General features: G+C 41.9%; 1 protein-coding gene and 1 long non-coding RNA gene across 6 annotated transcripts in view; one reads left to right on the forward strand and one right to left on the reverse strand.

Moving 5' to 3' along the window:
- TEAD4 (TEA domain transcription factor 4) overlaps window positions 1–25484 on the forward strand; it is a 51789-nt gene that overhangs the window by 332 nt on the left and 25973 nt on the right. For 2 of the 5 annotated variants that reach the window (XM_051780822.1, XM_051780826.1), the window contains exons 1-3: window positions 107–292; window positions 8423–8477; window positions 14066–14320. In XM_051780822.1, coding sequence (XP_051636782.1) covers window positions 14314–14320 — 7 coding nt within the window. In that variant the 5' untranslated portion in view covers window positions 107–292; window positions 8423–8477; window positions 14066–14313. Of the gene's footprint in view, window positions 1–105; window positions 293–8422; window positions 8478–14065; window positions 14321–25484 lie in introns of those variants that run through there. The other 3 variants (XM_051780824.1, XM_051780825.1, XM_051780823.1) reach the window with 3 other exon arrangements.
- On the reverse strand, window positions 288–1410 carry LOC127468092 (uncharacterized). Its single transcript, XR_007903399.1, has 3 exons — window positions 1253–1410; window positions 1070–1144; window positions 288–536 (listed from the first exon to the last, which is right to left on the reverse strand). It is a non-coding gene; the product is annotated as an uncharacterized LOC127468092 (long non-coding RNA).

A 25484-nucleotide genomic window follows, 5' to 3' on the forward strand; every position in this document is an offset into this window, starting at 1 on the left:
GAAGGGGAGCCCCGAGGGCCCACCCCGGAGCCGCTCCTCGCCAACTTTTTTTTTCTTTCTCTCGGACTTAGAGGCGGCGATGCTGAACGAGAGGCTGACCCGCCCGCTCCCCCTGTCCCAGCCCCCGCTCCCACCCCTGAGGGCTCGGGGGTGGGGATCGGGCGGGAGCGAGGGGCAGGCGCGCAGTAACAGCGCTCGGTGCTCTTTTGGCAGAAAGTCCTGGAGCTGAAGGAGGATTTGAAGCCGGTCCCCGCTGCCCCTACGGAACCGCAGCCGCTCTTGCCTCGCTCAGGTCAGGACACGCTGTTTTACGGTCGCTTTCGCGCGGGGCGAAGGGGCGCGGGTGCCTGAGGGAGACGGGCTGGAAGGGAGAGTTGGGACCCGGTCATGTGCGACAGAGGAGGCACAGGCGTACAAAGGAAGCGATGGGAACATCCTCAATGGAGGCTCCGGCGGCTTCTCCCGTCGGGAAGGGGCTGCCGGCGATGGCACTTGGGGAACTCGGTCTCTTGTCGCATCGGCTGAAAACTACAGCGCTAATGTGAAAAAGAAAAAAAAAAAAAGGTTTCTGTACCGTTCGTAGAGATGTGCTTGGGGAGGGCAGAGAGGAAAAGCAGTGCTTTCTGTAATAGATTTTAATGTAAATTATGGAAGATGTTTTTTAGAAAAACAAAACAAAATTTCCTAAGGAAGCCTATCTGAGAGAAGGAGTGTGGGTTGTTGCAGAGTATTCACCAAAAGATGAGGGAATAATGTTTTTCCCAGTTCAATTTTTCTGAAGTTAAGGGTTCAGTTTTAGTGGCATGCCGTCGGAAAGGATTAAAAACAACAAACAAACAGACACAAAAAACAAACAAAAAGCTTTCCCAAGGAATTTCTTATCTTACGTAGATAATTCCGTTTAAATAATCTCTTGCATGGGATGGTAAAGATGGACCTTTTTTGTAGAAGAACGTAACTCAACGCGCTTAAGGACTTCTGTAAAGTGTTTTAAAGTGAATGGTCATATGTAAGTTAAAAAAAACGCCCAAAACCAAACAAAACCCCAGAACTAACCACAACTAATTACCAATTTTGCCTTTGTTCAACCTGAAGTTACACTCGTGTTGCTTTCTTGCCTTAAAAGTTGAGTTCTGCGGCTCCTCTACAAATAAACAGCAAAAATACTTTTTCAAACGCGGGGGACTGGGTGGGAGAGAAGGAGATTTAGGGTTTTTTCCCCTCACCCCTTTTCCTATTACTGCGAACAGACCGGCTTCCCCAAGACCTCTTTGCGGTGTCTGTGTGCAAAGTGAGCGGAGCATTCGTTCACCTGTCTGTCCATCTGTCTGTATAGATGTAAGAGGTTTTATTGTTCTCCTGCAGAAGGAAGTAGGCAGTAGGACAGGGCAGAGAGTAACGGGGAGGAGCGAGAGGAACAGAACAAGGGGGAAAGCAGAGTGGATATATAGCAAGTGCTAGGGCTGGGTTGAAGCTGCTGTGTTATCACCTGTGCAGTTAAAGCCTTTTGGTTTTGATAGGCTTCTTTCTCACGACTGAAGAGTGAATACAGGGGGGCTTCTTTATTAGAGCTGCTGAATGCTGAGGGACTCCAGTTTTCTCTGGAACTTGGATTGGCAGAATCCAAGGTCAGCCAGCCAGTGGGTGCAGTCACCTTCTGAGTTCTTACTAAATCCCTCTGTGGATGGCTCCCTCGAACTCAAGCAGGCAACAAAGTCTATCAATCTCTAAACTGGACTATCAGCTCATTGTTTGTATCCTCTTGGAGGTGATCTTGGAAGCAAAAAAGTGTGCATGAGAATGGGTGCTAGGAATTTCTCCACTGTCTTGGTTTCTGCTACATCTTTTGGATTTTAAATTAGTTCTACCAATGGCTTTGAAGTATTTTAGGTTATTATTGTGGCAAGTGTCTTAATGTTGGTGTTTTACAGAACACTTGTGGAAATATGGTATGAAAATAGTATCGTGAAATTTTAAAGAGAAAAATGGCTCTATGGCGCCCAATCTTGCTTGTGGCTTACATAAAATCACAGTTGCCGTTGACTTTCTTACTCAGGTATTTGTTTCACAGAATTTAAATACAGTCTGTAGTTTTGAGAGGGTTGCTGAAAAGTACAGTCACCAAGAGATGCTACTTTCATCTCTGTTTGGAGTGACCTTATGCTTATTCACAGCTTTCCTTCCTTAGTATTGTGTCCTTTTCTGATTGTATCTTTCAGCTCTTGGTTCTGTCCCAGCATAACCCAAGGGGTGGGTCCACAAAGACTTCAGGCTGGCACTGCTGTGGAGAGAACCTGTCCACACATCCTCAAACTGTCCATTTCCTTACTTGTTACACCTCTCTGCTTTGTTGCTGGCATGGCCACTGGCACTGCTGTTCACTGACTTGGGTCAGGGGGCTGATCCAGATGAAAAATAACACTCTTTTAGCAAGTTAGTTTTCAGCCACATCTGTTCTCCAGGCAAGTTAATCATACGGTCACGTGCTGGAGTGTCTGGAGGAGGGGGTGCAATGACTGGAGGGTGAGCAGTCGGGGAAGAATGGGGGTATTTTCTTGGCAACATTGCCATTTTTCCACACCTTAAGTTGTTCCTTGGATCACGTCTGCAGTAGTTCCTGTGATAGTGAAATGAATTTCTGGCCACAGCTGTATCTTAAGAAAGTGAAAATTCAGTGTTACCTTTCTTTAAAGATCTATTATACTTTCACTTTAGGCGAGGTTTGTCTTTTGTTCATTTGTTGGATTTGGTTTGGTTCCCATCCCCTCAAATACTATGTAAAATTTTCTTGGGCAACTTTTTCATCACCCAATGTACATCAGAAAAGTCTTCTTACTCTGTTGGAACAGTTTTTGCCTTGCTGTTTCTCTGAATGATTCTTTATTCTCTAGCTCTGCATTTGCATCTTTTAAGTTCCTAAAGCTACGACTGAGGCTAAAATTTTAATATTTTTCAATGTCTATTATTCTAATAATTCCTAATGTGTTTTTTTAATACTCTTTTCACTTTCTTCAGTTTATCTGTGTTCCTTCTGCAGAATGAGATTGGATATTCCATGAATTGGAGGTGATTCATCTCTCTTTGTTGCCTGAAGTGATATCTGAGCCCAGGCAGATTAAAGTCACATTGGTCATTTTGCAGAAGCATTTGCTTTGCTGACAACTCTGTCATTTGTTCAACATTCTCACTTTTGCATGTCTTTCTCCCGCTTCTGGCAGGGCTTTTTTCCTTGATTTTATCTCTGGGGTTCTTTTCATTGTTATTTTTTCATTTTCTTTGCATTACTTTTTCCACATAGTCTTATTTGTCTCCCTTGCTTCTTTCCTTTGTTTTTATGCAAACTCCCTTTGAGTAGTTTCTATCCACCAGTGTTTGTAAATGTCATTCTGTATCATGCAAGTTTCATTAACATTACCTTTATTCAGTCTTAGATCTTTAATTAAGATGTCAAAGGCAACTGGACTAGCAAAGATCCCTGCAGCAATCCAGTAGATGCATGCCCCTGTACCTGTTGGTTTTGTTTGGTTTGTTGGTTTGTTGGTTGTTTTTTTTTTTATATCATTATACATCATATCTATGTTATATAACATGTATCATTATGCTTATTTTTGAAGCTGTTAATTTTCTAATAATATGAACAACCAAAGCCAATTTTTAGCTGTGATTTCCTTAAAGAATAACAAATAGTATTCTAAGTCTAAACTTATTACGTTGTGCACTGTATTCTTTCCATTCTCTACCTTCACAGCAATTCCATCCTGCTCTGAAGAGCAATCAAGTTTATTAGTAAGGTTTATAGTAACGGATGCTCCTCTCTCCAACTTCTGTCAACCACCATGTTAAATAAATGCCCAACGTGTTCCTTTGTAGAGCCTTGTAAAAAAAGTCAGGAATTCGCCTGCGTGGAGCTCTTTACAAGATCTGAGACTACATGATTAGAAAGAGTTCTTTAGGGTTTGGAGGTGGTATTTTGGGTTCTTGGGTTTTTGGGTTCTTTTTGGTGGGGGAGGGTTGGTGGATTTTTGTTTTTATTGTTCCTGCCCCTCAGGTCCTCCTTTTTCTGGAGATGATGCAGTCACTCTGCTTTGTTTTTAACACCATATGAGTTAGACGTTTTCCTGCTAGGGAGGGGCAGGTTTTCCAGTTCCTGGTGCCACTGGCTGAGTCACTGGCTCTGTTTTTCTGTTCTGTTGTAGATTTATAATTACCTTTTTCTTACCTTTGTTAGAATGTGATTGCCAAAGGGTAGGTGTTTTACTTTGGTGTATTTCTAAGACATGAGTGCCGTGGGTACAAGCTTTTGAAGCATCTGCTTTGCTATTGCCAAAGAGAAAATAAATCAGTGTAGTCCTCCAAGCACCTCCTTTCCAACAGTATGGTAACCATTAATGACAGATGTGCAGGTAAAGTCTAATTTCTTATAACCAGGACTGCTTTAACTGAAGCAGGAAACGTCAAGAGAGCATGGAGCATGTGTGTGCTGAAATGGAAAGGGAGGATTTGCTGATGTGTCTTAAGTTCATTTTACCTGATCATACATCTCCATAGCAGGTCCTCAAAATAAAGCTCATTGGTACCAGATTAGCCAGACTTAGACTGGTCTTTTGGTCTGAAAATCTTGTCAGCTTAGGGGAAAAAAAAAAGGGAGGTGTAAAAGAGAGGTTGGTATAAGAAGATTATCTCCAAGCACACTCACTGCTCTTTGAATTATTTTTATAAAAATAATAAAATCCTATTTATTTCTATGCCCTATTTGTGAAAGGTCTATATGGTCAGAAGAAAATAACTGTGCAGGGGAAACAATGTAAATCTGTTTCTATCAGCTTGTATGCTAACTGAAAAATAGAGAAGTGTCTTTTCCTTTTGGTCACAGGTTTTATTTGTAAGAACATGCTTTAAAAACTGGAGTAGAGTCTGTTGTTGGCTGTGTCCCTTTAAGAATCTAGTTTTGCTTGGCTAGCTGCCCTTGTTCTCCTGTAGATTAATCCAACAGAAGGTATATAACCTGTTGACCTTCCTGGTGAGAAGGGTCTGGAAGGGCAAAGAGATAATTTAGAAGGTTCATGCTTTCCTGTAATATCTGGGGACAAGTTTAACTTTTTCAGTTTTGGCATTTCTTTTTATTTTTTTTTTCCTTTTTTTTCTTTCTTACTGATACCTGTTTGAGGGTTGGGGTTGTAATTACAGATTCTCATTATTTTCATTTGCTTTCTGTGAAATCACTCTTTGTTTTCAGCAGGTTGGAAATGACAGCTTGTTTATGCCATATTTAGAGAAAGGAAAGAGTTTTGAACTCAAAATTACACTAATCTGAGTTGAGGACAGCTTTACTGTCCCATGTATCAGACTAGTAGGGGAACTGGAATCTGGTTTAAATGGCTGGTGTGTGTTTGTCTGCTAGGAAATCTCAGACTCATGCAGGAAACCAAATCTGTTTGACTTTCCCCAGTGTCAGCCTTAAGAAGTGACCAACTTTGCTGTAAGCTGTGAATGTTTACCTTCTGCATGTTCCAGATGGAGCGTGTGCTCCAAAAGTGAACTGGGTGTCTGAGTACCCTGAGGGAGTGAAGCTTGGTTGGTAGCCATGAGTAGGGTTCATTTCATATGATGAAGGTCTTTCATGACAGGTATTCTTTACTTAGTCATTGTGTTATCACAAGTTTCAAACTCCTTTAAGCTCATGTCTGACTACTACTAAAATCAAAGCACACGTGTAATTGGTTGACTGAAGGAGGAAAAGTCAACGGAGCACTAAGCATTGCTCCCATTTTATATACCTGCTCTGCCTGATTGTGGTTTGCATTTGTCTTGAGGCTTTAGTAGAGGGCTTAGCCCTGGCCAGACAGGTCATGCTCACAAAACAGACCACCTGCAAGCACCGCAGAAGTGGAAGTCACAGGTTGTGTGGTCAGTGTCTCTATTTTCTTGTAAGTCTCTTAGCCCAGGTTCATCTATTTCATTTCTTGGAGACTGACTATAGTCTTGGAGCTAAACATTTCCACCACTTTGGATGAGGTTTGCAAACATCTGTCTTCTGTCTGAGTTCATGTGCAGTTCTGCCATTAGTGTTATGGGAAGCTAAGTACGTCACAGTTGTGAGTTTTTTCTGGAACATCTACCTTTGAGTCCTAGACAAGAGGTTGAAAGATGTCATGAACAGGAGGCAGGATTAGGAAATAAGGATTTGATTTGGATATCATAAAATGGGCATTATGAGTCTCAATTTAGTGTTAATTGCCAGTAAATACTCAAAAGATGTTCTATTTCCAGACAGTGTTGAACATGAGTCCCTCTGAAGTTAAACCACTGGCAATTGCAAATCGCTTTTAAAGTTAACCTTTTCTTGTCTTGAGGTTCTTGTCTAGATTTTAACTCCACTCTGATTTTGCTGTTGGGTGGTTCACTTTCGTCTTTGTGCTGTACTTTTTTTCATAGGTAAAATGCAGGCTTTTGAGCCTGATGGTGAGATTTTCAGGACAACTGAGTTTAGGTGGGTTTAGGAGCAAGGGGTTTTTTAGGTTGCTATTAAAGGTTCCCTATCCTCTAATAATTAAGTGAATAATACTCTTTGGGAAAATGCTCAGCTTTGTTTATTTCTGTCTCGAGCTTGGTTTGGTAAGACTCAAGTAATTTTAATCTGTCAATATCTGCACTTGTCTGTAGTTCAAGGGACAGTTATAATTTTAACACATTAACTAACACTATCAGTGATTCCGTGATAGAAAAGGGACTGATTATCTGACTTCCTCCTGGGTCTTTGCTTTCTAAACAGCTCTGTGCTTGATGGGAGAATGACTCGTGGTCACTGCTGCTGCCAGCACGAGGGTGACTAACCATTTTCACCCTGCCACAACCTTCATCTGTTTGGGAAGCTGGGAAACACATGCCACATGTCTTGGAAAGTCAGGGAGAATGGGAGCTCTGGGAACAGTTCCCGCATGAGAGATAACAGTGACTCCCCAGGAATTCCACTGTTCCTTTGAGAGCTGGGGCCAGCCCACTGTGTGGCTCAATCCCAGGACAACCTGGCAGTGTCAATCTCTGCTGCCCTTGCTGGCTCATTTTTCCCTCCCAGCTGAGACATTAATCACGCCATAGTCATTTTGTCAGTCCAAGGCTGATGGCCTTATGATGTGGCCTGTGCCTGGGAGCTGTGCATCAGTTACCCATCACTCAGGATTGATCCCCAAGCTGGCCACCCCTAGACTAGTGGGATCAGAACCAGCCTTTGGGTTTTGTTGTTGGTTCGTGGGGTTTTTTTCTCCCCTCCTCAGGGCAGCAAGGCTCTGTGCTCTGTTTCCTTTATCGCAAATGTAACCGATTGGATGGTGTGCAAGGCCACCCACAGCCTTATCTCATCACATCCTGTTTGACTGCATTATCCAGGGCTGCACTGATAGAAGTTCTGCTCTCTCCTTGCTTTGATTTATATCACTCTGCTGGACACTACATCCTCTCTCTGTTTCAGCCAGAGCTAGCTACTGCAATAATTTAAGAGTTGTTTTGCTTTGCTCGGGAAGTCAGGTGCCTTTTGAACAGCAGCTGCTGCAGGCGGTTTTGGTGTAGCAAACAAAGCGAGCTTGATTTTGCGTTAGGCAGTGTGACAACCATTCAGCTGGAGCCCGACCTTATGCTGGATATGATCTGAGGATTGTAGTGCTTGGTCCTTCATAAACCAGTCTTATTCAGAGGTGAGACAGAGGCAAAAAATCTCACCATGCAGCTTTTAGATGTAATGAGTAAATTACCTTGCCCAATACATAGAGGAAAATATCAGTTCTTTCCTCTTTGTCTGGCACTGCTGCCAGCTAAGGGCTTTTGCTTCACCTGCAGCAAGTAACACTTACCTTAACTGGTTTTATTCATTGGATTATGCAGCATTACTGTGGTGTCCTAGGTGGATAGGGCTCTTCACTGGGAATAGCCAGCATTGCTCAGGATTGCAGGATGCTCTGGGCAAAAAGTAAGATTATAGCTAGGCTCACCATTTGGCTAAGCTGTTATGGAGTGCTTGAGTGAAGCCCCCTCAAAAGGCTCAGTGAACTGCACCCACCCATCTCCACTGTCCCCGGATCTTCTGCTGAAACTGAGTGGCTCTGGCTCCAGGCTGGCTTAATGATGGGAGTGCAGCTGCTAAGGGGCCTTAGAAACTTGTTGCTGTCTGGTGCTGCAAAAATGCTGTTACCTTCCTAGATACAGTTCAGTGCTAATTAGTACTTACTACAGTTGCATCTTTATTTTTCTCTGTAAACATGTCCATGATTTTTGTCCTCTTTTGCCTGCAAGCTTTAACAGACCTTGAGTTATTGTTGAATAGCTGTTTTCCCATCTTTTCCCCTTCTAGTATGTTTTTCCTGCAGTCTTTGAGTTGAACGGTCTTGAAGCTGCTCATCTACTGATTGCACTCATTCTTCTCTTTCAGAGGAACTAAGATACTATTGTAGTGTCCCATAGAATTTCCCAGCCTTCTTCCTCTGGTAAGTTGGAATGCTATCTTCCATCTTGTACCTTGAGCAATAGGTTTCTTAGTATTTCAAATCGTTGTTCCCCTAAACCCAAATTTCCTTGTATGACTGCATTGTGTAAGTTCATTTGTTAGCTGTTCTGGATTGAAGTAATCGACTGGTTGTTCCTGTTTCCAGATTATCTTACTGTTATAAACTGCTCTATGGTTTGAGCATCTGTTCTGGTTGAACTAAATTTTTTTAATTCGCAGTTTGACTGCTGATCAGATATGAAAATGTTGTAGTTCAGATCCTCTATAGTAGCACTATTTGGTTCATGTTACCAGATGAATACCGGAATTGTTTGGTTTTGTTTGCATTACAATGACATCGAGGAATACCTGTAAGGAGAAGCAGCCCCCGCCCCCACAGCTTGCAGTTCCATTGAATGACACCAAGGATGATGGGATGTTCTTAGTAAAGCACAGTGACTTTCTCAGAGCGCTGCCAGCTCAGGAGCAGGAGTGGAACTGCACTGTCAGACTCCACACGGCTGTGCTGGCAAGCGTTCCTACCTTGGAGAGGTGTGTGAATAGGGACCTCTCTGGATAGTGTGTTGTGATCAATTCCAACAGGGAAAGGGGATGGCCATGGAGTAGGGGGAGTTTCTTTGGACAGAGCAGCTCTAAGAAAACTGAACAACTGGAGACAGCTGGCTGCAATTTTTCAGATCCTCAGGAAAGTATGATTTTGTGTTGAGCAGCTGCCACAAACGCTTAAGAGGGAGCTGTTACCAACAGTAATGACTGAGGGATTAATATTAGAAAGCAGATGTGTCAGACTATGGAGTCTGTTAAAGATGTGCTCCCTGTCAATGAGACCTTACTGAAGGGCTCTTGGCAGCTGTCTAGCCCTGCAGGATCTCTGAATCTCAATGAGATACCATGTGTGAAAGGAAACAGAGTTAGTGTTGAAATTACCGAAATTGGAACACTTAAGCCAAAGCTGCTGGAGCTGAAAGATTTTTGTGCTTTCTCCATGGTTTTGCTTTCCTCAGACCCCAAAACCTGCCTTTGTGAGTGACTCGTTAAGAGATGGGCCATGGCAGAAAGAAGAACAGGGAACAAGATGAATAAGAAACAGTAATTTGACAGAGGGAAACATGAAGAAGGAAATAGAGATACTGTGGTGAGGAGGTGGATGTGCTGTGAGGGGCCTTCTGTCTTCGATCCTGGGAGAGAACCCATGACTTGACCCCACAAAAATAATTGTTCATCATCTCTCAGTAAAATAAGAGTGGGATCAGAATAAGAAAAACTGTAAGGTACAATTGCAGATTTACAAGAGCCAAGGAATGGGGCATAAGTTTTAACTGAGGGAATCTAAACAGAACAAACACTAAGCCCTATGACCTCTGGCAAAACTTGCTATTATGAGAACGGGACAACATCCCCTGACACCTCTGATCTTAAGAACTGTACCTGTTGAGGGAATTCAAATGGGGAAGCAATTGTCTGAGCATGTCTGGGATGTCTGTTTAGTGCTTTCAGAATCAAATTCCCTCCATGTCAGAAGAAAGCTTTGTGATTACAAACTCTTCCACAGGCAAAACTTGAGAAAAAGATACAAGTACTAAAATATTTACAATATTAGAACACTCAGTAATAGAAATCACCATTAGAGTAACCAAGATGTATACATCTAGCAACTATTGATTGGATGCTAACTTAAACATTTCTATTTTGTCAAAGTAGTTACTAATGAATATTATTCAAGCCTTTATTACAAATAAGACACTCAACATTCTCACATTTCTGAAAAATGCTCTGTTTTTCACCAGATTGCTCATTCCATGGGAAGTGATTCCACTGCCAGTTTTTTAATTTGCCATTTACCACAGGGTTTAGCTCCCAGATTCTTTGGTTTGCTTTGCTTAGTTTAATGAGTGGTCATCTTGGCCACCAGTGAGTACAAATCAACAATGCAGGAAACAGGCCTGAAGTGTTCAGTGAAAGCAGAGCCACAGACCCCAGATAGAACCCAACTGGAACTCCCTGAATTACTGTTTATTGCCTCTGAGCATAGAGTATTGCCTGGAATTGCACTTGGAGCTTGCTAGTTAAGCAACATTATTTAAGAAAACTTTGCAGGCCCTTTCAGCCCTTGGCATCTTACTAATCTAGAGGCATAGAGTTATAAGGATTTTCATGGCTATTTCAATCTCTGGAATTTCTTCAGAAGTTATCAAAAAGAAGTCCAATTTGTGTTAGTGGGTGGTTACAGAGTTTTCAGCTGGAGATGGCCAAACATCCTTGATTTTATAGTCTGTACAGTTCCACTTTTCTCATCATCCCTCAGGAATAGCTTTTGTACCAAGAAGGGAAAGCAGAATCAGGCCCCAAGGTATAGAAAAGTTGGGATTGCCCACAGTAACACATTCAGTTTCTACTGACCTAGCTGTAGCTTGGGACAGGACTAGCATTGCTGGTTGAGGCACAAAAAGTAAGAAGCATAAAAAAATATATCTAGTTACTTCAAGATTTATATAATTTCTTTTGTCACTGCTATTATGTTCCATATCTCTCTTGATTTACACCAATGTGAGAGAAAGCTCACATATTCAGTGTCTTGCTTAGTGGACTTCCCTGAATGTAAAAATGACATCTGCTCAAGTTGGTGCAACTTTTCTTTCATGTTTGGAGAAGAGAGTCTGGAGAGCTGACACTAAACTGAAGAGAATGTTTTTTCTCCTCCAGTTATTCTGAAGGAATGGAAAGGACCCAGAGATTCCTTTGTCACCAAAAGCACTTAGTGCTAGTGCAGATGCAGAGCCTTGTAAAACATGGAATGATCAGGCAACGACTCCTAGGGTGTGAATGTGGGAGGAGGAGAGTTGTGCTTCAGATATATTTACTTAGTTTCAACCTAGGAGCGTGCCATGATAAAATCATCTGCTAGGTATTCTGTGTCAGCATGGACATTAAGGAGATGAAAATAACTGGATCCAAAGTAGGTGCTTTTTATGGTCATGATAGTCATTCATTCCCTAGATGACTTTGTCTGCTTGTATGCATTGCTAAGAGATTTGGCTTGACAGCAGAGGAGTAGCTTCCAGTGACCATGGCTATGGGAGTCACACAGTTGAGCAGGCAGAGCACATTTTCACTTAGTGTGGAGCCTGCTGGCTGAGACTTGCAGCTCTCAGTGCAGGTGGTACCATGAATACACTTGCTGTCACACCTTAGGATTCTTTCTGAACCCTTCCATTTCTCAGTCTGTCAGCCTGAGTTAAAACTAGTCTGCGCCTTGTGTTTGTGGAGATTTTAATGTACATTAACTACAGGGGGTTTTGAGAGCCTCTAGGGACTAGGGATGCTTGGGGAAATTTCAAAAGAAGAAGAACATTTGGAACTTCTGTTTGTCTGTCAGAGTCTCCCTGTGGAAAGCTTACTCCTCAACACTAATTCTGCAGCAGGACAATCTCTTGAATACCCATATAAGGTTTTATTAGCATCTGTCAGTAAAAGGTGATGTGTTCATGGTAGATTCTTGGTACGGGAAGCAACTGTTACCCTTCATTTCAGGGTCTCTTAAAGTCACATTGTCTGCTTTAGTGCCATTGACAGTGTGCTTGAGATGCCTGTCCCATTGGTAAAGGCCAAGTGTGAGTTGCCCTTTCTGCCCTGCCCCTCTCAACTCCCATTTCATTTTTTCTTCTCACGTTCCTTAGAGTTCTGAAAATGTATACTGTGGGTCAAGGGGATTGAAATAATCTGATATAGGGGCTGAAATGGATGGATGGAGAGTAGTTCACCTGTTCTAACAGGAAATAAGTTGTAAACTGGGTTTTCTAAATGTCTTTGTGAAGCACTTGTTAAAATGCTGCACAGTACAATGTGTCTAGGAATTACTAAAAGACCCAGTGTTGTCTTACTTGTTTCCTTACCTTTTGGTGGGTTATGGAGACATAAAATATGCATCTGCTCCCACCTAATGTCATTAAGGAGCAGAAAAACCTTCTAAAAGCTAGTGTTGTCAAATCTTTTTACAACTTCAGCTCTTGAAATGTTAAAATTCCTAAAGAATATCAGTTTTTCTTAAAAAAAAATAATCTCATCATTATGGTCTCAGAGAAGATTTTTGTAAACAAAATCCAAAGAGGTAAGAAACCAAAGAAAGACTTAAAAAAATTTGATGTCTGAAGAGTTTCTGGAGCCATGAGTCCTGAATTTTTAAACTTCTGAAGTGTAATGAATGATCTACTTTTCCTCTTTATCAACTAGGGCATAGCATAACTGCATGGTTTTATTTTCTATCTAGTTTTTGACATAGACTATGCTCCAGTTTCTCCCCCTTTATATTTTTAATGTGATATTTCTGAGCTATAGACTTGGCATGTCAGAGCCCTCTCCTTACTCTCTTTTTCAGTACAGGTTTGATCCTGTTGCTCACAGAAAAAAAAATCCTTATTCTGATTTTCTTGCTACACAACTCAGTGTTGAAACACAGGGAAGTGCTGAACTCTCTGGCTGGCTTCTCAGATGCTGGCTTATGAATATTCTTTGTAGCCCAGATAAGCAAAACTATTAAAATGGTAAACGAACAGCTTTGGGATTAAGCAAGAGGAGTGATCTGTGTCTTTAGGAGGCATTTGTCTTCCTGATGGTTGACTGGAAGTGTCTGTGTGGTCTTAAGTCTTTCTCAGTGAGTGTTTCATCAGCTCGGCTCAGTGGCTTCGGCCTCTACAGCCTCTACCGTAGGCATTTATAAGTAGACTGTAATTTATTGTAGTTTCCAAGAGCTAGCAGCTGCCTGCTTAGGTTCAATGAGAAACTAATTTCTGCTCCTGCCCAGTGGCAAATCTAATAGCCTGGGACCGGTAAAGGATAAGGGGGCAGAGAGGCAGATGGAACTGAAGGAATTTGCCAAAGGTCGATCTGAAGGTGAGCAGTAGAAATAGGCAAAGCACCTAGGTTCTTGACCTGCAACCTAGTGCTTTTATGCCTTTACTCGTGGTGCTTTCTGCTCCTGCCAGAATACGGTGCTGAGATTTGGGAGACATTGCATTAAACTGTCAGGCTCCAGGAACGGCTTTTAAAAGCGCAGATGATCCTTGAGAAGAAATGTCAGTGTTAAAAATGACACTGACTGCTAACTCTGATCCAGTGAAACAGTATCTAAGAAGATTTCAACCCCAGTGCTCCTCTGCTCAGTGATTACTAGATACATCACTGCTATATTTTGTATAGTCTTTCACACAGACTGAATCCCTGTGTGTGTGCTTCAAAGAGTTAAATAACAGTTACAGGGATAATAACAGCAGAGGGAGAAAGAAATAAGGAGATAAAGACAGATAAGAAGACACATCTGAGGAAAATTGGGAAGTGACAGAGAGTTAATGAGCCAAAGAGAGATTGGAGCAGGTTGTTTTGTCAGAAAAGATTTTCATCTCAACATAAATAGAAATCAAGCACATGGTTGAGTTACCGTTTAAGGTAAACTTGAAGTAAAACCTCTCCTCACTGACGTTTTTTAACTTTTTTTTTTTTTTCCTTTAGTATCTCCACATTTTCCTAGAGAGGAAAACTTGCAACTGACCTGCGCTGTGCTTGCCATTGCAGGTTCTGAGTCTGCTTCTCCACGTGGCACCTTGGAGTTTCTAGCTGGCACCATTACCTCCAACGAGTGGAGTTCTCCCACCTCCCCTGAGGGGAGCAACGACTCGGGGGGCAGCGAGGCCTTGGATAAACCCATTGACAATGACGCCGAGGGGGTGTGGAGTCCGGACATCGAGCAGAGCTTCCAGGAAGCGCTAGCCATCTACCCACCATGTGGTCGGCGGAAGATTATCTTGTCAGACGAAGGCAAGATGTACGGTAAGGAGAAAGAAAGGGCGCGTCACGACACTCCAGGCAGCCTGCCCCATGCAAGCCACTTGTCTTGTACCAAGTGACGTTCTGAATGAATTCCCTTCTCTCAGGTGTTCCCAAGCTGATGCAGGTGGTTGCTTCAAGTTGTATCTTGGAGAATCGGTTAAGAATTTAACATTCACATATCAGAAAGAGTTACAGATGTCTTTTTCAGGGGACTATCAAGGTAGATCCCAGAACTGGGCATACTACTGAACTAATCTTTAGATACGTGTAATCTAGTGGCTTCATGATATGCTAAGTATTTTTTATGCTATCTCTCTCTGCCGTCTCCACCGTTCTTGTTGGAGGTAGGAGCAGGTAAAGGTCTGCATCTCTGATCCTGCAGGGCAGAAGTTCAGCTCCTGAACCCCTGAATAGCTCTGCTGATGTGCGAACACCTACGGTTTGCTAAGTAGTTACACTTTTCAGACCTTAAGAAGTGCAGAAAGCAGACTTTTCTGTCCACTCCCTTTTGTTGTAGTTTGCTTTCTCATAGTCGTGACACAAATATCTTTCACATGGGTTATTCTCATCTAGCTAGCTAGATACCCAGCCCTGAATGCAGAGGAGCACTGGCTAGGAGCTGTAGCAGAATTCAACTTTATAGGTGGTACACATGCTTTTGAATTTGATTTTTGATCTTTTCCACAGTTGAAATTTCTCTCTTGATTTTGTCCACAAAAAGCTGGTCTGGCCTGGATTCTCTAGCCTAGCATTGGAAGAAGCCACCTGACTAAAAAGCAAAGGCAGAGTGCCCAGTATTTGGTTACAAGTCCCAAGGTGGACTGTTTCTCAAAGCAGTAGCAAGGATCTTATGGAAGGCAGCCCTGTAACTATCCAGTCAGTGCTTGTTTTTTTTTTTTTTTTTCCCCTCCTACCTTGGAATCTGCTTGACTCTGGAGGCCCCATCATGGGATGCTCCATGCATGCCTTGAAGCTTCATATGGAGCACTTCACAACTCATTTTGCTCGTTTCTGTCCACCCCTCAGGCCGTTGTTCCCTGAGCAAGGAAACAGATTGCTCTGACTGTGGGGGCATGGGTGGGGTCTTGTTTACACGGCCTTATCTACAATGGATGGTTTTACTGGGTACACACATCATTGTATCTGGAAAGAGCAATATATATTAGGTAACGCTGATCACCCTGAGGCTAAGCAAGTGTTAGTATTCTCAGCCAGACATCAATTCCTGCTCTATGCTGGCACAAACGTTTTTGTGCTTGTGCTATGGAGTCCACCAGGGAAGTGATCTAGCTTAAAACTGACACAGCCAGAAAGGGAAAAAAAGTGAACCTCAATCTGGATGCTGCTCTACTTCTTGGGTTTACAAGGACGATGAGAGTGGGAATGAGCAGCCATGGTTGAGGTGAGGGTAGGACTGCTTCTTTCAGGATTAATACTTGCTTAAAATGTTACTCAAACTAAAATATAACTTGAGAGTCCACCCCATGGTTTTTAAGCATAAATTAGTGACACAGTCCTTGTTGCTCTATGTCTGCATTACTTTTCACGATGGGTGACTTTTAAAGTTACTGGTGAAAAATTACAGTTGTGTTTTAAGACTGTATTAATTTACGAAACATTCTGCATGGTCCCTGGAATATTTCAGCTTTGCAGTGAATGTGTCAGAGCAGAGAGTGAAATGAACCACAAAAGAAACGAGCGAGAGCAAAAGCAAAGTACAGTGGACTACAGTGGAACTTAGCTGGGGCCTGACCTAGCATGGACTGGTGTTTGGTAGAACACATCTAGTTGACTGGACTGGTGAACTGCAGAAGGTAAATAACCCACTTGCAGGGTGAAAAGTTAAGAGTAGGCTCCAGGAGAGGAACAGCTTCTCTGCAAGCCCTCCCCCACTACTCCAAATGGGACAGTGTCCCTGCTTGCCTTCAGTGCACCTGTTCCAAGTATGGATGGTTGGTTCGGTGTGCTTCTGACAGAACTCGAGGCAATGATTTATGCCCTCCTTTGCTTACTAGTCTCCAGGATCCTGTTCAAGGAAGCAGGGCCCAGCCTGCGATCTATAGAAAGATATGACCGGGCAGGGAGAATAAATATAGTCCCTGATTTCATCTTCACTGCTTACAAGCCAGCTGGTGGAACAGAATAAGCTCGATGTGGAGCTGGCCCTGCCTCTGAAGAGATGGTTGTTTAGCTGCCCTGTGACTGACTTGCACAGAGCTTGCTGAACCAAGGGGTGAGGTGTTAGAGAACTGTACATATGCCCCTTTCCCTTGGCAAAACTGGGACCATTTCACTTTTTCCCCACTAAGAAGTGGCTCGTTTGGTAATGGTACTTTGGCAAGATGTTCCAGGTCCCAGTATCTCTTCTATGTGCAATTATATACTTCTCACCTGTTGTGAGGCAACCTATTGTCAGTTTAAAGTTTTTTGAACTATCTAAAATGCACTGAGCCAATATGAAGAACTTTCACTCTTTTGCTTAAATACCTTTAAAAATGCACAGAAAGGTGTGTTTCAGCCTGTGCACAGACTCCATGCTACTGTTTCCACCACTCTTCAAAGTTGGCTTTTTAACAGCTCTTCAGACAACACCCTGCTGATTGCTGAGTGGATGTGGGTCCTTCTTCACCTGAAAGTCAGCCAAGCTCTTCTCTGTACATTGATGATCTGTGTCTTGATGCCTTTCCTGCCTTTCCTATCCTTATCTTTTTCCATCCTAGACATGTTCCATTTCTGCATGGAGGCAACATCCTGACTGAATAAGCTCATACCACAGCACAGCTCCAAGTGGAAGCCCTCACTTGTCCTCTCCAGCAGTCTTTGCTTACCACCTGCTTAAGGCACAAGCAGCTGTCTTGTGTCATATGGAATGCTGTCCTTTCTCCTAATCATTGTGTTGACATTAGAAGCAGTGAGTCTGGGGCACTTACTGATCTCGTGCCTTCTGGTACAACTAAGGTCTTGCAGAATAATTTTGTTTTTATGTGTTGCTGCTAGAATAAAATAGGGATATTACAAGTCTGTTGTTCACTGTTCACTTTTTCCAAGTATGTTTTTTCCATGGGAGAAATAATAATTGTAGTATTTGTATGAAATACTAAACACCAAATTCTTTGATAGTTTATCTCCTGGCATCTTAAGCACTGATCTAGAGAAGGAAGAGGGAAAACGCTTAGTACCTTTGTGAGATTTGCATGGAGGTGCTAAATAGACCAGGTTTCCCAACACTACTGAGGACAGAAAAATTAAAAATAGTAACTTGCAAAGTGATACTTATTTTGACAAAACACTACTAGGGTCTTCATTTACAAGAGAGAAAGCAAAAGCTTAGAAGACATGAGCTACTGCCTTAACTGTCCAGTGTTGCCTTCTGCTGCTCGAGCACCTGTCTTGGAGCACCTTTTTGCAAGATGGCTAGGATTGGTGGCTGTTTGTTAGATTGCTGTTCTGAAGGAGTAAATAGTTTAGCAGCTGCTTTACAAACAGCTCAGCCATTTCTATGCTGAGCAGGGAGGGGCAGACAGCTGGGAGCAGTCATCTATCTCCCAGGCTGGTGCCATCTGTTTGTGAATTGCTGATAGGAAATACTTAGAGGTGTCCAAAGCTCAGAGGCTGAGTGATAAAAGGATAGTCAACCATGTTACTAGTTAAAACCTGGAGCAGGCAGTGGACCATGAAGACTTGAGCTTGCAGTGTGAATTAAGATGGAATAACAGGTCAGTTTGATGCCAAAAGGTGCCATGTCACAGCTGGTCCCTCCCACTGCTCTTCTGAAGTAACTAACTAAATTTGTGGGATAATGCCTTTATCTCAAAGGGATAGGCTAGCATTTCATGTTTTCCCCAACATCAGAGTCACTAAAAGTAGAACTGAAAAGCAAACACATATATGTGAAGAAGCATAAAAGGTACACTGCCTGTCCCAGTTCCTAAACACTTTTCTTTGATGCGAGGGAGGATATGAAAACCTTCAAGGTGTCAGTCTTCAAATGCTTTCTTCTATGTTGTAGTTTAGCATCTCACCTGATGATGTTTCAGTCAAAGCAGTTGGAACATGCTGAGAATGTGCTCAGTTGACACTGAAGTGTATGGTCCAGGTAATTGCAAAATTTGTATTTCAGCTGTGATATCCCTCAGAGAGATACTTCTAAAGTTCCTATCCCTTTCATTATTGTGACCTAGTGAACTGCAGAACAGCCCTTTATCCTACAGTTTTGGCAAAAAAGAATATTTCCTATTTTAAACACTAGAAGATAGACAAATTTTGGATTCATAGATAATTGGTCAGGATGCAGACTTTGCCCTCCCCTCTGGTGGTAGGCGATGTTTTCAGAGTTGCTTAATAACAGAGTCTTGTTTCACTCAGTCATCTTTCAGTTTTGCTTTTGTGTGGTTCTAGTTCTTTGTTGTTGACTAGATGAAGCAAGATTTCTGGAGACATTTGCAGCAGGTTAAACTTCTGCTGGAGTTTGTCGTGTTTTTCATTCTATCTCCTTTGTAAGCAGAGTTTAGGGTTCTTTGTGTTAAACTACATGTCAGTTTAACTGATTTTTTTCCATGCAAACATAAAAAGAAATATTTTTCTGTGAATTCCAAGCATTTCCTGAGTATTGAGAAATTTACCACTTGTAATGCCAAACATCAAGGAATCTGCTTGCTGTTACAGTTATTAGAGTTAATAGTTCTGTCTGTGGCATCTTTCCTTAACATGCTTAGTACTGAACATAAATAGAGTAGCAATTTTATTGTGTACTACATGTTATCAAAATTATTGTGACTATTTTGAGGGGCTTCACTCTGTTGCTTCAATAAGGGGGACACACTTTTTCCTGTCCCTTTTGATTTTTAGCGGGTTTGTAGTCCCATATTTATCTGTCAGGCTTAAAACCAAGTGTGCTGTTTTAGTACTACATTTTTCTCACGGTGTATGTCTGCAGCCACAGAGTTTTCATCATGTTATAGTAACTTCCTTTATTAGCAACATGGCATTACCCTTTTGGCTCTTCCTCTGAGTTTTTAATTTTTAAATTTCAAACTGTTAATAATTCTCCAAGATAGAGTTGATTGATAGTGGTATATTGTCAGAAAGGCACTTGATCTGAACTTTTTGCTTTATAGATAACATATCCAGTTTAATTCATTTCTAATTTAGTAAACCAGCTTTATGTTTTGTAGATGTATCCACTCATCTGCCTTGTAACTGAGAGACTGTTTCAATTTCATTTGTCAGCCTTTTCCCTTGTTGCAAGTCATTGTTTTGCTTCTCCTATTCTTATGGATAACTTTATCCATTTCCAGTGGTTTTCTGAAAAGTTTAGTTAAAAACCCTTAGCGTTCTTTTACGTTTTAAAACCCACTGCATTCTTTCACAATTGGGTTCAAATATTACCAGTTGCTAATCTGCGCTTATGCCAAATGTTTATTTAAAAATATGGATTGAATGAAAAATCTGGGAACAAAATCAGACATGGAAAATGAAAATTAATAATGTCCAGTGACTTGTGTTTCTTCTTTCTTTAAAATAGGTGCATGTAAAGCTCTTGTCTGGACAGGTTTTTGCAAACACATTACCAGAAAGATCTCAAAAACATGGAGTGAGTTCTGAGAAGAGCGGCAAGCATGCCAGACTTAACATTGAGCTCTGAGAGTAGAAGGGACTGATTTAGGAGGAAAGATTAAAGTAGCTAAATATACATAGCTTGGCTAAGCGATGACTGAAAGGTGGAGAGTGGGGGGACACATAATAACAGTCTAAAAATATTTGAAGGGTGTTAACATTTAGGAGGGAGAGGGATTTTATGTGGAACATGTGAGCATGACTAGGATTAATGGGGGAGAAAGAAAGAATATAGGATGGATATCAGCAAAGACTTCAAGACAGCATGGTGCTCAGTGCTGAGGGATCTCTTAAGGAGATAGAATGGAAATGCTGTTGTTGGGGACTTTAAAAATTATATCAGACAAAAGTATTAGGATTGTATTTGTACAGCCAGTCCCAAGGAATGGGGGGTGTGTGCTCATGTGTATCTGTGTTTATATGAATGAGAGCTGGATTCCAGATTGGAATTGCTATGGTTTTACCCAGGAGACAAGAGAACAGTGGGCATTAGGTGGCTTTACACTGTAAATATCAGCAGTTTTTTTCTAAATTGTTAGTCCTGTGATTCATGCTGTCTGTTTTTGTGACATGAATATGTTTGTGAGACTGGATATGTTTATTGACACAGAAGCTTTTTCTTAGGTTTGAAACAGAAGCAGTAGACTTCTGGATAAACACTAGGAGTGCTTTCTTGGAATATGCCTTCTGTTGATTAGCCAAGCATTGAGTAGAGAAGGGTGATAGCATTTCTCAAGAAAGGATGTGCATATACATAGAGGGAGCTGTTAAGTGTCAATATGCAGATTGTGTGAAGACCTGGCTTAGGAAAAAAAGGAGTTTTCTTATTTACACAGTGCATGTAAGCAAAACCTATTATATGAGGTCTCTTTTAAAGTCTCTTTCAAGGGCATTCCTTAAGCAAAACCAGTATAAGACAACACAAGCATTCCAGGTTCTAGTGCCTTAAGGAGTGCCCCAAAGTGGAGGAAAGCTACTTGTTCAGAAAAAGACACTAATATTACAGCTAGAAGAAGAAGCAGTATTCTCATTCACGCAGGATCCAGATAATGAGCACAGGAGAACTAGGATTGTCTATTGGTTTAAACAGTTGCTCATTAACTAGTCCATAACAAACCCTGTATTGTCTGTGTGTGGTGAAGATCTGGGCAGCAAAACTGAGAAGGCTGTATGCAGTTCGTGCCCAGACAGATGGTCTTATAAATCTGTTGGTCACTGGCAGAGCTGACTTAAACCTCTGGGGCCTGGGTACACCTGCTACTGAAGGGTGCATAGCCAGCAGCTGTTCCTCATTGCTGTCACCTTGAACTTGTGACCCGTCCGAGTACTCCTTTGCTTTCTCAGTCTCACTCCATGCACACATACAGGCAGAGCCTTGCTCTGTGTCTGGCTTATTGAAGAGGAAATGACGCTGTTTTCATATAAAACGGCTTTAGAATCACTCTTATTTCGTCTTGAATGTGCTTTGTGCAATAATTACAAATGCCTTTTCAGGAGCTTAGGTTGGAGTGTGTGGGCTGGAGTGCAAAGAGTGTAACCAATGCTTGATGAGGTAACCCAATAGCAATGCTCCAAGCTGTTGACTGCAAGGGCTGTAGGCATAGGCCTGTTTCTAAGCTTGACAAGTATTACAGGGAAACACACGTGCATGTGTGGCATTTAGCACAATGTTGCCTTCAACCTTGACTGGGGATTATGAGCATTCCTGCATATAAAGGCTGCATCATCATCTTTAGTTGTAGAATTGTAGAAAATGGTGCTGGGAGGGACCTTCAAAGATGATCTCATCTGCTTCTGGGCCCAGAGGCAAAGCCAGCTCACTTAAACTGTTCATGTCTAGTCTGATCCTTTATGGCTAAGGTTGGGGGTAAGTGGTTTGGCAAGTTTAGACACAGCAGCTTTTATTTAGAAGGTAGTTAAAGCATCTAGATATTTGCAAATTTCCTTGTGGATCAACGAGTTTTTAGGTATCTCTGCAGCTTAAATAGTTTTGTCATCCTCTTGTTCCTGCTCTCCTGTCACTGCCTGAATCATAGTTGCTCAGCTATCTATCAGACTTACACTGTAAACTCAGTCAGGGAACAGGTGTTTAAAGAATGTGGAACAGAATTGTGCCAGTGTTAGGAGCAGGAAGAAAGTGGGGCAGGAAGGGGGAATATCCAAAGCCACTGTAAGGAAATTTTATGAGCTTGGCAGAATTCAGCTATTATCCAGACCAGTTCCTGGGTAGCCATTCAATTATGAAGACTGTTTCTGCTAGACTTTGCTGTCTACATTCTCTCTTCACCTGCTACAGGGCATGACGTCTTTAAGAACTATTCTTGCTAATGTTTGGATGGTGTAAAACTGTTCTGTGTTGAGACCAAGAGTATATTTCTTCCAGAAATGGTGAGATGACCTAACAGTTCACTGCAGAAAAAAAGAAGGACTTGCCACTCCTGTTTCCTTGTTCCTTTGCTCTGCTTCCAGTTTTGTGCTCCTGCCCTTTAGGCTGCTAGTTTCTAGCAGACTCCTTGTGGATGCATTTTAGCTTCCTAAATTGATAGCAAACTATGTTGGCAAAATGATCTGGGCAGATTTCTGCCAGATTAGAGAGTTGAACTGACCCATGGAACAGTCTGGTGAGAGGTAGGTAGGTTGGTTGGGGAAAAGGCAATCACTTTTTTCAGGAGTCTCCAGCCATTTGTTTAAGCTGAAGCTATAACTTAATAGTTTAAAGTAATCACAGACAACGACTGCACACTAAATTATGATGTCAGAACCTGAAGCTGTGTGGTAGCAGCCATTCCACTTAAAAAAATCAATATTCATTTATTCGTATAATGCAAGAACCCAAAAGTCTCTGGATTCTTTTGCTTTTCTTGAAGCTGCAGCATAATTTGCAGTCATTTCACTGGAACTGGGTTGTGGTGTAGTTTTATGTGTTAAATGAAGCAGTCATGACTCCTCACAGGAATAAGCCAGACCAGACCAGATGCCTTGAGAACTGCACGGTCTGTGCTAGTCATGCAGCACATCTGCACAGATCTCACAGACCCCTTTAAGCTCCACTTTCTGTCATGGCTGAAGCTTTGAGTACTTGGTCAGCCTGTCATCTGGGCACATGCATAAAATTAGCACTTGGGGCAGAAATCTGCAAGAAACTCTGTACTATTGGTACTGGCAGAATCAGCTGACCACAAAATCAGGAGGAGGAGAGGTGCTGAAGTTTTTGCTGTCGTTGGAGACATCACCAAAGCAGTGTTGAGAGTTGCTTTCAGAAGCCCTACAGCTATTGGAAGTTACTGAAGCAGACATCTATTGATCTAAGGAAGAATTTAGCAGATGTCCAGGTCTGTAATGTAGAACTTGGACTAATGGGAACTGGAGAATGTTGTTACAGTTAAACATTGGTTTCAGTGCTGCCTTCAACAGTCATTTTCTCTGAACCTAGGCAATAGTGTTCTTTGTGCCTATATAAGGTGGTCATTCTCAGGTGTCCCAAGAGACTGAAAGCTGTTAGTTTGACATGCCTTTCCATGTAGGATTGTTATTGCTTCTTTCAGGTGTTATCTGATACACTCTAGCATATGAAGGACTCGTATTAGTATATGCAGCTGCTTTGGTGTGATCGTGGGATTTCCCAGCCAAATTGAATCTAATAATTTTTAGGAGGATTCTCGTCAGTCTTAACTTGGAAGCACCACAACAAGCCCGAGCTCTGTTGCTTTTGTGGCCCTTACTGTGTAGATAGAGGAGCACTTATTGGATGGATTAACTTACCCTTCTGTGGCCTGAGGTGATAATGTGGGAAAACTGAGGTGATGAGGACATTCAATTTATGCACTCAAAACTACTGTTAAAAGACTGAGGTGTGGTGAAGAGCTACATAGCCTGGAGCTTCCTATTAGGCTGATGGGGAGGGATTGCTGCCTGCATACATTGTTGTACCTTAGTTAAAGCTCGTCTTTACAAGGAATAACTCCATATGCCTTTGGGGCAGTAATTAGAAGGCACTTTAACGCTGTTTAGCCTTTAGACAAATAATGCAAGCACAGGAAGTGCCTTGCCCATTTTTTTACCAGCCTGTATGAGTGTGAGGGTTAGGTGGAGTACAGTTCCTGGTGTTTCTCCGGTGGTAAAACTGGTTTAAGAAGTTCTGCACTGATTCTTTCTCTGTTCTCTCTGTTGTGCCAATGCTGCGGTAAATGTGACCACAAAATGAACTAGTTCACCAATCCAATTATAAATAGGCTGATGGGGGAAAACCAAACAAAACCAACAGAACCCAAATGGGGGTGGGTAGGCTTATTTTTTGATATTGGTAATTAGGGTGGTGCTTGCCAGTCTTTCCTCTCTGCCCCCCTCTCTCCTTCTTCCATTTAGGTGGTACAGGTAACTGTACTCCATCAACAGGAGTTGATGGAGAAGGAATGACCAGCTAAGGAGTGGGAAACCTCTTCAGATTGTTTTGCTCATGAAAAATTTGTTGCTGTAAGTACACCCGCAGTGACTGACTTCTCATTTTTCTCCACTCCTTGTTGGGAACCAATAAGATGCTTCCCCAAACCTGCGGGGTCTGTAATTATTATCTCTTAAAATGACCATCAAGAAACAGCGGTTTCTAAATGGTGATAGTGTTTCTTGTGTGTCTGACTGTGAATTTAGGTTATACATTGAAAAAGGAGAGAAGTAAATACTAATCTTTTCAGCAAAAGGCCTTTTAGACAAGAGAGGGTTGCAGTCTTTAGATGAGTTGGTAAATCAGACAACTGAGTTTTATGATCTCAGACAGAGATCACCTGACTCAGACAGAGATGACAGAGATCTCAGACAGACACCTGACTGCCATTTCTCCATGTGAGGGGCTTGACTGGTGCATTCTGCCCAGCAAATGAAGCTTCAGTTTTGTCATTTTGGAAGAGGAAGGAGCTCAGAACTCGCACAGTCAAATGATGAAAACAGGTGTGTTGGGGAAGAGCTGACAATGTGATGGTACTAATCACTTCAGTATTGTGTTTTCAGGGATCTGACTGTTGATATTTTTCAGAAGTACTGGCTCATCTTGCTTTGATTGTTCATCCCTTACTGTAGGGACTGCATAAAAACTCAGAGAATCTTCTTGTGAAAGGTTAATCCTGAGCAAATTCAAGCATAGAATAAATGATCAAAGTGAGGAAATTTGCTTTTCCCAGCTGAATATAAAATTAATTCACTAGTATGTGTAATTTTGCTATGGGAACTCGAACCTGACTATTGAGCACTGAAGTTCTGCATTGGTAGATTCAGAGATGTCTTCATAAGATAGGCCAGTGCAATAAAATGGTTTTATGGTCTCCTTTGTGGAAAATGGTCACAGTATGATGGTCATAATGGAGTATTAAGTTCTTTTATTACCTTCTGAGTACAGGAACCTAGCAAAATCTTCTCATCAAGGCTTTAGTAAGAAAAGTTGGTTTGTGATGAAGGGAACATCTAATGAAAGTAGGATTAAACTTAAATTTTGTCAGTAAGAGTTGTCTGTGCATCTTGAGGAAAAGATGGAATTAGCCATCAGAAAGACAAAAAT

This window comes from Manacus candei, unplaced genomic scaffold (genome assembly GCF_025592945.1).
Source record: "Manacus candei isolate 608988 ecotype Guabito, Panama unplaced genomic scaffold, ASM2559294v1 h1tg000014l, whole genome shotgun sequence".
In the NCBI taxonomy this organism is placed as follows: domain Eukaryota; kingdom Metazoa; phylum Chordata; class Aves; order Passeriformes; family Pipridae; genus Manacus; species Manacus candei.